This window comes from Peromyscus leucopus, chromosome 4, assembly GCF_004664715.2.
Source record: "Peromyscus leucopus breed LL Stock chromosome 4, UCI_PerLeu_2.1, whole genome shotgun sequence".
Classification (NCBI taxonomy): domain Eukaryota; kingdom Metazoa; phylum Chordata; class Mammalia; order Rodentia; family Cricetidae; genus Peromyscus; species Peromyscus leucopus.
Genome location: NC_051066.1, coordinates 148,196,111 through 148,208,852, shown reverse-complemented (window position 1 = coordinate 148,208,852; position 12,742 = coordinate 148,196,111). Strand labels below are relative to the sequence as shown.

At 54.2% G+C, this 12,742-nt stretch overlaps 2 protein-coding genes across 2 annotated transcripts; one reads left to right on the top strand and one right to left on the bottom strand.

Moving 5' to 3' along the window:
- Positions 1 to 2,249: 2,249 nt before the first annotated feature.
- Tnnc2 (troponin C2, fast skeletal type) lies at positions 2,250 to 5,093 on the top strand. Its single transcript, XM_028868635.2, has 6 exons — positions 2,250 to 2,369; positions 3,950 to 4,001; positions 4,088 to 4,231; positions 4,321 to 4,435; positions 4,604 to 4,740; positions 4,929 to 5,093. Exons 1-6 carry the CDS (start codon positions 2,367 to 2,369, stop codon positions 4,958 to 4,960), a joined length of 483 nt encoding a protein of 160 aa, XP_028724468.1. The 5' UTR covers positions 2,250 to 2,366; the 3' UTR covers positions 4,961 to 5,093.
- Positions 5,094 to 9,420: 4,327 nt separating this feature from the next.
- Positions 9,421 to 12,577, bottom strand: Ube2c (ubiquitin conjugating enzyme E2 C). Its single transcript, XM_028868634.2, has 6 exons — positions 12,408 to 12,577; positions 11,501 to 11,528; positions 10,900 to 10,986; positions 10,159 to 10,363; positions 10,016 to 10,075; positions 9,421 to 9,665 (listed from the first exon to the last, which is right to left on the bottom strand). Exons 1-6 carry the CDS (start codon positions 12,506 to 12,508, stop codon positions 9,607 to 9,609), a joined length of 540 nt encoding a protein of 179 aa, XP_028724467.1. The 5' UTR covers positions 12,509 to 12,577; the 3' UTR covers positions 9,421 to 9,606.
- Positions 12,578 to 12,742: the final 165 nt, after the last annotated feature.

Genomic DNA, 12,742 nt, shown 5'->3' with positions numbered 1-12,742 from the left:
CTAAGGGTTGTCTTCCTCCTGTTGCAGACAAGTGATCCCAGCGTGCATTGTCCAAGCTGAACTCCCCTGAGTATCATGCCTCATCCTCTGCCTGGCAGAGGGAGGCCTTAGTTAGCCTGGCCCGGCTCCTCTGAGCTTTCTTTGGAATGTCTATATATAGGGAAGAGTGCGACCCAGCTGCCACTGTCCGTCTGCCTTCCTTGGGGTCTGGTCCATCATTCCCTGGCCCCAGACTTAGTTGTCTCCACGTTCTTTCTGTTGATTTAGCAACTGTCCACGAGCCTTGCTTACCTCACTGCTCAGCCTGGACCCTGTGGATTCTTAGGGTGCATTCCTCCACTTTTACTCTACAGAGGATCAGCTGAGCTTCAGGAAAGGGCTAGCTGCCCCCTTTCATATTTTCATACTTTATGTGTATTGACGAATATTTCATATGTAAACTTACATTCCAAACCCCAGGGATTTCACCATAGAGATAAAAACTGAATAACTGCACCAACAAATGAACGTTTTGCTCATAGACATGAAGCCTCCAGTGCTAGGGCAGCGGCTCACTGGGAACCGTGCTTGTCTATTGGGCACAAAGCTCTGCTTTCAAATCCCAACATCAAATCAAATCAGGCGTGATGGTGTATGTGTAAAACCCCAGCGTTTGGGAGGTAGAGGCAGGAGGGTCAGAAGAAGTTCAAGGTCGTCCTCAGCTACATAGTGGGTTTGAAGCTAGCCTGAGTTACATGAGACCCTATCTCAAAAAATTAATAATAATAAAGAAAGATAAAAAAAATGAAGGCTCAGCCTTGGATACTCCACGACACAAATAGAAGACTCTAGAACCTAACTTTGTAGAGGCAGGGAAGGTCTAGATATATAATGTCTAGGACAAATCCACTTGCTATCTCTTTATTATTTAGAGAACCTGTCTTTAAATAAGACAAAAAGTGGTTCTAAATGCTTTTTCCCTGGATAAGCATAGCTTGAGAGAAGAAGCCTTTTTATCTTTTTCATGTTCATTTCTCCTAATATAAGCCCCACTCTCATAGCTCTGTACACTTCTTCTGGGTGGGTCCCCAAGGCCTACATGTCCTAACTTGATTCCACAGTGAAGGTTAACTGATAAGAACTGGTTAAGAGCACTGGCTGCTCTCCCAGAGGACCTTGGTTCAATTCCCAGCATTCTCACAGGGGCTCCCAGCTGTGGGATCTGATGCCTTCTTCTGGTCCATTTGGGTGCCAGGCATGTACATCGTGCACAGACATACGTGCTGACAGAACAATTAAGTTTGAAAAGAATCGCCAGGGCCGGGGGCGGAGCTCAGTCGGGAGAGTGCTTTATAGCATGCACAGAGCCCTGACTTGGTTTCCCAACACTGTATAAATCTGTCACGCCTACAGTCTCAGTGATCTGGGAGACTAAGACAAGAGGATTGCTTGAGCCCAGGAGTTCCAGGCCAGCTCAGGTGACAGTGGAGACTCTGTGGTAAAATCAATCAAAGGACTTGAAAAGGGCTTAGTGGCATATGCCTGTAGATCCCAGCACTCTGGAGGTGGAGGCAGGGGGATTAGAATGTCAACATCATCATAGCTACCTAAGGAGTTCAAGGCCAGCCTGGAACGCATGAGATCTGGCCTCCAAATGGGGGAAAAGAATTCTTCTGTAGACCTGTGTGACTTACAAAGCACTCTAGTCAGATGGGGGTAATAATAGTTACCACCTCACAGGATGAACACCAGATGAGATCATGGAGCTGAGATGCCCAGCATGGTGTGGAGACGTGACATGTTGTGAGAGTTCAGTAAGTAGTGGCCTAGGTATCCCTTCCCCATGGGCCAAACACCAGCCCTAGGCGCCTAGCATAAGCTAGGTGACCTGTTCGTCTGGGCTCCCATCTGCCGTTTCTATCTTGGAGGAAGGTGTGCTTTGAGGGGCCTCACCATGGACCCACAGTCACATGGACTTCAAGCCTGGGCTCTTCCCTTTCCACTTCCACGATGCTGTCTCTATTCTGAACATCCCCTCCCGTCTTGGAGCAAGTGTGCTGGGGGGAGGGAGCCGCACAGGACAGTGGGGCAGGGCGAGCCCTTCTCCTAGGAATCTAGGAGACGTCAGAGCCTGCCACCTGCTCAGAAGCTTAAATTTCCCTGCGAAGGCCCTTGGCTAAATTAGGTAATGGGCTAGGACTCTGGGAGGGGTGGGGCTTACTGACCCCCGGGTCTGATTGGTCAGGACATCTAGTTCTGGGGAGCAGGGAGGAGGGAAGAGAGGATGCCCCTACAAATCCTGGGGGCTAGAGAGATCTAGGGCACCTTTGGGTGGTGGAGTGCGAAGGAGACGACCCACAGCGGAGGAGTCCCTGTAACCAGCAACCATGGTAAGGACATGTTCGCGGGCTGCTTCTGGGCCTCCTTCAGTCCCAGCACTGGGTGTTTTGTGGGCAGCAGTGTGGACATCTGAAGGACGATAAGGGTTGCTGGAACCCAAGTGGACATCCTGGGAAGTCTGTGACTTCTCTTGCATGGGGAGGGCTGGTCAAGATGTTCCTCAAGGCTGTGATGTCCTGGCTACCTTCTGAGGCTTGAGGCAGTGTCGTTCTGCAGCCAGGGTTGTGTGGAAAAGGTCTCAGCCCGTCTGCTTCATAGGAGAGATGGAGACCCTGAGGGCAGGAAGAAGTCACCCAGCAAGGCAGAGGCAGAGTTGGCTTCCTAGGCCCAGCCGAGCCTGTGGCAGCCGGAGAAGAAAGGTTTCCCTGTACGATGGGAGGCCTATGGGAGAAGAAAGGCTTCCCTATATGACGGGAGGCCTGTGGGGCCTGCAAGCCAGCTCAGGTGCATCCTCAAGAATCCTGAGGATGATGGGAAGTGGGAGTGTGTGACAGGCCAGAGTTAGAGACCCTGACCATCCACAGAGGGAGGGGGTCTAACCTGGGGCTGCCATTTTCTTCTGAGATCCTCCATCCCACTTCACTTGAAGGAGTAATTGGACTCCAGAGGCCAGCTGCCACTGCCCATGCCCATCTAAAAATAGCCTACCCTCCGGATCAGGCCAAGGGGCAGAGGAGTGATGAAGGATCTGGGCCAGCTGGATGAAGAACACATTGGGCTCATCACTCCTTCCTCACCACCAGGCCACCAAAGCCCTGACCTAGATGGCCTGGCTTGGCTGTGACCTGGAAAAATCCACGGAAACCGTACATTAAGGGTCACACGTTATGCATGTGAAAACCCAGTACTCAGGAGGCTGAGGCAGGAAAATGGAGAACTTGAGACTAGCTTGGTTTACATCATGAGTTCCAGTTCAACCTGAGCTACATAGCAAGACAATCTAAAAACCAGAACCAAAACCAAAATGTGGAAACAGAACAAAATTTCCTTGTTTTCACACCAAGGCAAGGCCCCACCACATTTGACACAGTGCGGGAGGTGTTTTCTTCATTGACTGAGTGTGAAATTCTGCCTCTGCAAACCCTCTGAGGCGAAGCTGCCCATGAATTCCTGTGGTCTCAGCCTCTGAGCACTTGGCAGGTGTTCTGAGACTCTGCATTCCGTTATTTAGTTCAGGACAAATATTTATGGCCACTAGTCAAGCACCAAGCAGCATCACAAGATAGGGGAAACTAGAAAATCACCCTCGAATGGTGCTAACACATCCCAAACCCTCTGCCACCCCTGATTTCCTATTATCCCCGCAAAGCAGCCCAGGAAGTGTGACTTGCCAAAGGTCACTGCTGGGATGGGGGTGGGGAGTTCCTGGCTTGGCTGTCAGAGGATACGGTGAGAAAACTATGGGCACAATCTGTGTCTCCTCTCCTCAGCACTGGGGGCTACCTGGGAGGTGCAGCAGATTTGGAGTAGTTCTGGAGGGCCCAGGGGCACTTCCTAACAAGTGGGGGCTGAGGAGAGTGAAACTGAATCCTGCCCTTCTGCGCTCTGATTCTCTCTTTGTTTTCTCCAGACGGACCAACAGGCTGAGGCCAGGTCCTACCTCAGCGAGGAGATGATCGCTGGTGAGTGAGTGTGGGCCACCGGGGGAGGGGAGAATAGATGTGAGGCTGACAATCCAGCTGGCCTCACTCAACCCTCCCCGCTTTAGAGTTCAAGGCTGCCTTTGACATGTTTGACGCTGATGGTGGTGGGGACATCAGCGTTAAAGAGCTGGGCACCGTGATGAGGATGCTAGGGCAGACGCCCACCAAAGAGGAACTGGATGCCATCATTGAGGAGGTGGACGAGGATGGTGAGCTGGGCCCTCCAGGGCAGGGGGCGGTGGGGAGGGGCTCAGTGCGTGCTGGGCTAAGTCTGACGCTCGTTCCCCGCTCCCCGCAGGCAGCGGTACCATCGACTTTGAGGAGTTCTTGGTCATGATGGTCCGCCAGATGAAAGAGGATGCGAAGGGGAAGAGCGAAGAGGAGCTGGCGGAGTGTTTCCGCATCTTTGACAGGTGCGGGGGTGGGGGGCGTCTGGGATCACGGACTTGGGAGCGGATGGAGGCTGCTGGCCTGAAGCCAAGGAGCAGGCTGGCCAGGGTCAGGGTGTGAGCTGAGGCGTCAGGCCCGGCTCCAGAAATTCACCGGTTCCCTGCGTCCTGCTCGGTCCCTCTTCCCCAAAGGAACGCAGACGGCTACATTGATGCTGAGGAGCTGGCTGAGATTTTCCGGGCTTCTGGGGAGCACGTGACAGATGAGGAGATCGAATCCCTGATGAAGGACGGCGATAAAAACAACGATGGCCGCATTGATTTCGATGGTGAGGGCCAGAGGGTGCTCTTAGCTTTGTAGGTGGGGCTGGGCAAGTTCCCTCCCACTCTCTTGAGGGCCTGAAGGGTGCTCCGGCAGCTTAGTGCAATTTACCCATTATCGACTGGGCACCCCTCTGCGAGCCAGGTCTCTGCTCTCGGAGTGGTACCCCTGACCGCGTCCCTCTTTTCTCCGCAGAGTTCCTGAAGATGATGGAGGGCGTTCAGTAAAGAGCCGGCCTTCGCTTCCACCCAAATTGCAGGCCCCCTGGGTGTGGACAACGCTACCCTTGCCTTCCCCGCCCCACCAGGGAAAGGAAGCTCCTTCGGGCCTTGTGGCTGGAAGGAATAAAAGCTGACAATGAATGCAAAACTGGCCTGACTGACAGGGGAGTGATTGAGGGCAAGGGTTCTTGGGGGTCGCCTGGCTGGCTTGGCGCCCAGAGCGTGCCCCGGAGCGGCGGCATAGGACAAGGAACTGGGTCACGCGAGCCCGAGGCACGGGCGGCGGAGTGCTGGGCGGTGCTCGACCGGCTGTACAGGTTCGCGGCCGGCTACCCGCATCTGGCGCTGGCCGGCTACCCGCATCTGGCGCTGGCCGTGGGCAGCTCGGCAAGTGGGCTGCAGTTGTACCTGGCACTGGAGCGGGGGTGGGGTGGGGGGTGGGGTCGGGGTGGAGTAGGAGGGTGGGGTGGGGTGGGGTGGGGGCGGTCCGCAGGGTGAGCTGGCCGCCGTGACAAAGGCGCCTGGGACGGGTAGGGTGAAGGTGTGCGGAAGCTGGGACCCAGCAGGGGGCAACGCTTCTCCCCCGCACCCCTCACCATTTCTGGAAACTCTGGGGTCTTAGGTGTAGTACGTTCGCACTCTGCAGGACCCTCCTGAGGAGGAGGGGTCTGTCCATCCATCCCAGGCAGCGCTGCTGCTGCATGAGCTACTTTGTTCCAGGCGCAAAGCTGGAAGGGAGCGTCGTTCCTGCTCCCGTGCCCCATCTCCCTCCCTTCAGCCCCCTCTATTGCTCTCCAGAGGGCCAAGGGCATGACCTAACTAAAGTGACATCCTATCCCGAAGTATGGTGAAGTTCTTCTCACCCCCAGAATGCCTTTCCCCTTCTTAGGAACCTGGCAGATTCGTCAACCCACAAGCCCGGGCTCTGATACCGGCTCCTCCCTGGATCCCAGCCCCCACTGGTTCAGACAGCGCCATTAACCTTCCCTACCACTCAGTTCCTAGCAAGCCAGAGCTAATTGCTTGTAGGACATTCGCCTGAGAGTCAGGTTCCTTGGGTTTGAATTCTCACTGCCTGTGACAAATTCAACCAATCTGTGCCTCAGTTTCCTCATCTGTAAAATGAAGATAACGAATATTTATTGGGGGATAGGCGTTCTAGAATACTTGGGTGTAAAGTGCTTAAAACAGCTCCTGACACTTAGCAAACATCATTTAGTAAATGCCGGCACTTACTTGGTTCTGGAGATGGGGCCCAGGTGCATGCTAGGCAAAGGCCGTCCCACTGGCCACATTTCTACTCCACTCCATTGCATACAGCATATGGATCTTTTGCTGTTATTAAGATCACCCTTACTGCCTTTGAGACAGGCTCTCTCCATGTAGCCATGACTAGCCTGGAACTCACTCTGTAGACCAGGCTGGCCTCAAACTCACAGAGATCCTCCTGCCTCTGCCTCCCGAGTGCTGGGATTAAAGTGTGTGCCACCATCGCCCGGCTAAATATTTTTTAAAATTACATTTATGCCACGCGTGTTTGCCAGTGTGCACCTACGCTATATGCCTACATGTAGGAGTCAGAGGGCTTTTGGGTGTCATTCTCCCTTTGCATCATGCGTGGCCTGGGATTGAACTCGGGCCGACGGGTTTGCCGACAGGTACCTTCCAGCGCCTCCTCTTCCTTCTGTTCCATTCACACACCTCCCAGCTTCTGTTTCCAGTGCTGGGGTTAGGAATCACCGCTGTTTATGAAGTGCCTACTGTGTGCTGTGTCCGTCCAGCCTTCCAACCCGAGCGGCCACCATTGCTTGCCTGGTTCTTGAGAACAGTTGCTCTAAACTGCAGCCAAGAGGATCTTTCTAAACCGGTTTCACCTGGATTCTCCAGTGTGGTAACAGGCATTTTGCCATGGCTGCAAGCCCTGGGAGACTCGACATCCAGCTACCTTAGCAGCCCTACTCCTCCCAGTGTGCATACCCCTGGAGTGCTTGCACCCCAAGAGACACCCTCCCCCTTCCTTCCCTCTGTAGCCCTGGCTGTCCTGGAACTCAATTCTGTAGCCCAGGCTGGAGTTAACTCTGCCTCCTGAGTCCTGGGGTGAAAGGCGTGCACCACCACTTTCCGATCATAATCATTTTTTTCTCCCCCCTGAGACAGGCTTTCTCTGTGTAGCTCCAGCCATCCTGGAACTCACTCTGTAGATTAGGCTGGCCTCAAACTCGGAGATCCACCTGCTTCGTTTTTAACTTTTATTTATTTTTGTAAAGAGACTGTCTCCTGCCTCAGCTTCCTGAATGCTGGAATTACAGGTGTGTGTCACAATTCCTGGTTCTCCTTCTTCTTTTAGCAATCCCACTCGGAAGCAGTTTTCTTGTGTGATGTGTGTTCGTGCGCACTGCAGTGGTCATGTGGAGGGCAGGGAATGGCTTTGTGGCGTTGATCTTTCCTTTCACCTTTCCGTGGGTTCTGGGGATGGAGCTCAGGCCACCAGGCTTGCTTAACCTACTCATCTATTGTCCTTATTTTCCTGGAACTCACTTGGTAGCTCAGGCTGGCCTCGAACTCACAGAGCTTCACCTGGCTCTGCCTCCCGAGTGCTGGGATTAAAGGCGCGAGCCACCACTGCCCGGCCAACCTTATTTGGTTCTTAACTCGTTATAACTCTGGGTTCTTGTGACAGGGTAGGTCAGCTGACCATGTAGAGGACTAAACACCACCACAAGGATGTCACAGCCTTCCAAGGCAGACACAGATAGGGCCACGTCAACATTTATCCGGAGCTTCCCTGTTCTCAGGCATCCTCTAAGTCTGTTCTAGCTGGCACCTGTGCTGTTTCCAGGACCACACCTTTTTTTTCCTTTTCTTTTCTTGAGACAGGGTTTCTCTGTGTAGTTTTGGTGCCTGTCCTAGATCTCGCTCTATAGACCAGGCTGGTCTTGAACTCACAGAGATCTGCCTGGCTCTGCCTCCCGAGTGCTGGGATTAAAGGCGTGCGCCACCACCGCCCAGCCACACCTTTTTTCTTTGCTAGAATTACAGGCACGTCTCATCATGTTGAACTTATACCTTTTTGTGTGTGTAAAATAGGGTTTTGATATATACTTCTGCCTTAGAACTCTATACAGATCAGACTGGCCTTGAATAATCCTCCTGCCTCTGCCTCCAGGTGCCGGGATTACAGGGGAGTCATTGCCAGCACCTGTCTCAGTTCCCCTCCCCTTTCCTAGACAGGGTATATCTCAGACTGGCCTCGAACCATGAAGTCAAGGATGATCTTGAACTTCTGATTCTCCTGCCTGTACTTCCTGGAGTGCTGGGATTACAGGCACACATAGGTTAATGTGGTTCCGGGGACTGAACACAGGGTCTAATGCACTCTACCAGCTGAACCACACCCTTTGCTGAACACCTTGGATGTTAACTAGACCACAGCCAAAGTAGCCTGGGGCTCACCAGAAATGAAATCCTGTCTGTCAGCCCTCCCAATGCAAGTTGTTAACAAGATCCCAAGTGGGTTTGTCCACACTACCATGGGCAAACATTATGATGGATAAAGCTCTGTGCCCAAGAGAAACGCTAAGCATACAACTAGCTTCTGAGCTGCCAACTCGAGATTTTTTTTGCACAGGTAGGAAGGGCCCAGGACTAACGGTAGTTAGCAGGTGCTGCCTCTGCCTCTCCTCATAGGCCTGCACAACCAGCTGCTTGCAGAACTGACAGCTTGGGCAGGGTCTATCACTGCATGGAGATAGAGAAGGAGGTGAAAGTGCCCAACCCCAGCCATCTGTGGGGAACCTGGGTCCAGAGCTCAGTCTTTTCCAGAGCTTGGGGCCTGCTGTACAGCAACTGAGCCTCCCCATCTATAACATGTTAGAAAGAAGGTGTCTGGTGCTCCCCCCTCTCTCCTACACATTCTTGAGCTTATGGGTCGGCTTTAGCCTCATCTGTAACCCAACTGGCACTGTTCTTGACAGTCACTGTGTATTCACAGTTCATGCTGTAACTCCCCAGAAATGGACATTATTTCTGGTGCTGGAATTGAGCCCAGGACTTCACAGGTATTTGAACATGCTCTCTGCCAGGGAGCTGTACCTCCAGGCAAATAAGCATTATTGTGACAACCATTTTATAGGTGAAGAACATATGCAGAGTGATTAAGACACAGGTGGCATCCTAGTGACCTGCCACTCAGCCCCACTGTCCATCAGCTGCTTCCAAGCCTGTAGAGAACAGGCCAGAGCCCAGATGTTAAGCTAGCCCACTTCTTGTCCTGAGTACCTCCAGTGGTACTTTTTTTTTTTTTTTGAGACAGGGTTTCCCTGTTCAGCTTTGGAGCCAGTCCTGGAACTCGATCTGTATGTAGACCAGGCTGGCCTCGAACTCACAGAGATCCACCTGCCTCTGCTGGGATTAAAGGCGTGCCCCACCCCTCCCACCCCCGGCTGAGGGCAACTTTGAGGCAGCAATTTATACAAAAACAACGAATACGTATTTATTTAATATACATTGCAAGGGCTCAAGCAGACTTAATTTAAAAAAAAAACAAAACAAAAAACGAATAAAACAAAAATAACAGCACAGCTTAGAAATCAAGGAAAGGACAGACCACTTAAGGAAAAAGACGACACACGAGAGAAGCTGGACTTCTTGCGTCAGGGCTCTTGACTGGAGACCTGCTTTGAATACGTTTCTTGCAGGTACTTCTTAAATGCTGGAAGAGAACATGCAGGTCTCAGGTGAGTGTGGGATGGGGAGGTCGGCAGGGCCAGTTCTACTTATTTCCAGAGTTAGGAAAGGTACAGGAGACAGCTTCTCTGTGTAGCCCTGGTTGTCCTGGAGGAACTCTCTTTGCAGACCAGGCTGGCCTTGAATTGAACTCAGAGACCTGCCTGCATCTGTGTGTACACCCACCACACCCCCACACACCTCTCCCCTGGGTCAGGAGATACTCCTATCCAAAGATCCCTTAATCTATCAGAGTTTGGAGGAAGCAGCAGGGTGGATGCAGAAGGAGCCCAACCCGGTCTGTAGGGCCCCTTTGAAGGCTGGAGAAGGACCTACCTGTGGGGTTTTTCCAGAGCTCAGCAGCATGTGTGTTCAAAGGGCTATCGATGTTGGGTTCTGTGGAAGGATTCAGAACAGTCAGAGGGATAAAGAAGGTTGGTTCAGGGGAGCCCTAGCAAACTGGTGGTCTCAGAAGTTACCTCCTAGCAGGCTCTGGATAGAGAGCAAGATGGTTCTGACGTCATAGAGTGCGGACCACTTGTCCTTGAGGATGTCCAGGCAGATGTTACCCTGGGTGTCTACATTGGGGTGGTAGCAGGGCGTGAGGAACTTGACTGTGGGTGCATTGTACGGGTAGCCGCTGGGGAACTCCAGTGAGAGCTTATACCTCAGGTCTTCATATACCTGGCATTTGGGGAAAGAAGGGCAGTGTAAGTCCCTTGCTCACCTTGTGGGACCTCCCGCAACCCATCCCTCCAGCCCCACATTCCATCCAAGTCCTAAATAGGGCCATGGAGGCAGTAACTTGAGTCTGAATCTGGCCAGCAGACAATGTGTTAAGTTGGTCCCTGGTGCTTCCTTCCTATCTGGGGGATATCAGTGACCTTCCCGTCAAAAGACTGAGACACGGCATCCTGAGGGCTACCAGAGTGGTGGATTAGTATCTTAGTCAAGAAAGTGAAAATTCAGATTTGGCTCAGGTCCAGTTTCTGACTTAAAGCCCGATCTGCAGCAATGGGAAGCACTTGTACCTTCCCACTAGTCAAGACCTCCCTCCAGCCTTGTCTGTGGTCTACAGAGGGCGCTGCCTCAGGGGCCCCTTTCCATCCAGCTCAAAGAACATGGGCACAGGCACAGGGAACTGAAGCCAGCCTAGTCCTCGGAGTTCATCTCCTCTGCCACACTCAGCAAAGTGACACCCACTCCCACACCACACTTACTGTGCCGGCTGCTCCGTGGATGGTCCCTACCCATTTGAACAGGTTGTCTGATTCAGGGAAGGCGGAAATCCCTTTGTCCCCAGACATCTGGGGGGAAGAAAACACTTTCAGGCATAGCAAAAGGGATCACTGGGTGAGCACCTGCCCTAGTACTATAGTCAGGCCCTAAACAGAGCAGCTACAGACCCAAATCACAGGTTGATCACCAGGCTAGGAGGAAGGGGTGGAACAGGGAAGTACACGGAATTCAAATATTTAATAAGGCATTAGAACATGTGGATTAATATTTAGAGTAACGTAGTAAAGGACCACCAGAAGTGAGAATTCCAAGGCCTGATGAGACTAGAAATTCTGAGAAGGGTGGGATGGGTGAGGTTAGAGCTGAGGCCCAAAGTAGGTAGGGATGAGCCCAGATAAACCTCCTATGGGGGAAGGCAGCTGCTGTGCTCAAGTGAGGGTGGGTGTCTAAAGGATTTCCCATAAGAGAGTAAGTTACACCCATGGGATTAGCAAGGAGCCTGAAGTAGGAAAGAAGGCTACTGGTGATTGGGTGGGGGATGGGAGGGTGGGCCAATTGGTCTTAGAACATGCTGTCACTCACCATGAGGGTCATCAGCTCCTGCTGTAGCCTGCAAAGAGAAGTAGAGGTCACTTGAGGGTACGGATGCTGCCGAGGTGCGACATCACCTCCCTCCGACTACCCTGAGGAGCTGTCACGGAGGAGGCCTCGCCCCTTCTTCAAAGGCTGGTTAACCTCGGGCACAGTTCTCATCTACAGCAGGACCCGGGTGAACTTTCCGCTGCGTGTTAACCCCAGCGCTCCTAGGGCGTCTTCCTAGAGCCGCCTGGCAGCGCCCCCAGCCTTTCATCTACCTCCTGCGTTCCTGGTGCCCCTCTTGTGTCCCGGGTCTCACCGGCTCCCGGGAGTGTGAGGTGTCCCGGGTCTCACCGGCTCCCGGGGGTGAGGTGTCCCGGGTCTCACCGGCTGCCGGGGGTGAGGTGTCCCAGGTCTCACCGGCTCCCGGGGGTGAGGTGTCCCAGGTCTCACCGGGTCCCGGGGGTGAGGTGTCCCGGGTCTCACCGGCTCCCGGGGGTGAAGTGTCCCAGGCCTCACCGGCTACCGGGGATGAGGTGTCCCGGGTCTCACCGGCTGCCGGGGGTGAGGTGTCCCGGGTCTCACCGGCTGCCGGGGGTGAGGTGTCCCGGGTCTCACCGGCTGCCGGGGGTGAGGTGTCCCGGGTCTCACCGGCTGCCAGGGGTGAGGTGTCCCGGGTCTCACCGGCTCCCGGGGGTGAGGTGTCCCGGGTCTCACCGGCTCCCGGGGGTGAGGTGTCCCGGGTCTCACCGGCTGCCGGGGGTGAGGTGTCCCGGGTCTCACCGGCTCCCGGGGGTGAGGTGTCCCGGGTCTCACCGGGTCCCGGGGGTGAGGTGTCCCGGGTCTCACCGGGTCCCGGGGGTGAGGTGTCCCGGGTCTCACCGGCTACCGGGGTGACCTCCGCATTGCTCACCTCTTGCCCACAGGGCCCCGGGCGGCGCCCCCGCTGGGCTCGGCTCCCTTGCGAACGGCGGCGACGCTGGCGGCAGCTGGGTCGCGGTTCTGCGAGGCCATCCCGAGACGCTAGGACCTGAACAGGAGTGTGAAGACGAAAGGGCAAACTGCGGGGCTGCGGGCCGCCGCCCGCGTTTGAATCGCAACCCTCCCGCAGCGAGAGCCAATCACAGGCTCGCTTGGGTTTGATCCAGCCAATGGGACGCCCCGGAGCGCTCTGCCTCCGCGCAACCGCTTGGCCACCCAGTAACGCGCCACGATTGGACGGCGGGGCCTATGTCGGACAGCCGATTG

Coding starts and splice junctions, on each gene's coding strand:
- Tnnc2 (XM_028868635.2), top strand. Junction 4,436..4,603: donor TGTTTCCGCATCTTTGACAG/GTGCGGGGGTGG, acceptor TCTTCCCCAAAG/GAACGCAGACGGCTACATTG. Junction 4,741..4,928: donor TGGCCGCATTGATTTCGATG/GTGAGGGCCAGA, acceptor TTTTCTCCGCAG/AGTTCCTGAAGATGATGGAG.
- Ube2c (XM_028868634.2), bottom strand. CDS start 12,508: ATGGCCTCGCAGAACCGCGACCCAGCTGCCGCCAGCGTCGCCGCCGTT. Junction 10,987..11,500: donor AGGAGCTGATGACCCTCATG/GTGAGTGACAGC, acceptor TCTTCCCCCCAG/ATGTCTGGGGACAAAGGGAT. Junction 10,364..10,899: donor TCCACGGAGCAGCCGGCACA/GTAAGTGTGGTG, acceptor CCCAAATGCCAG/GTATATGAAGACCTGAGGTA.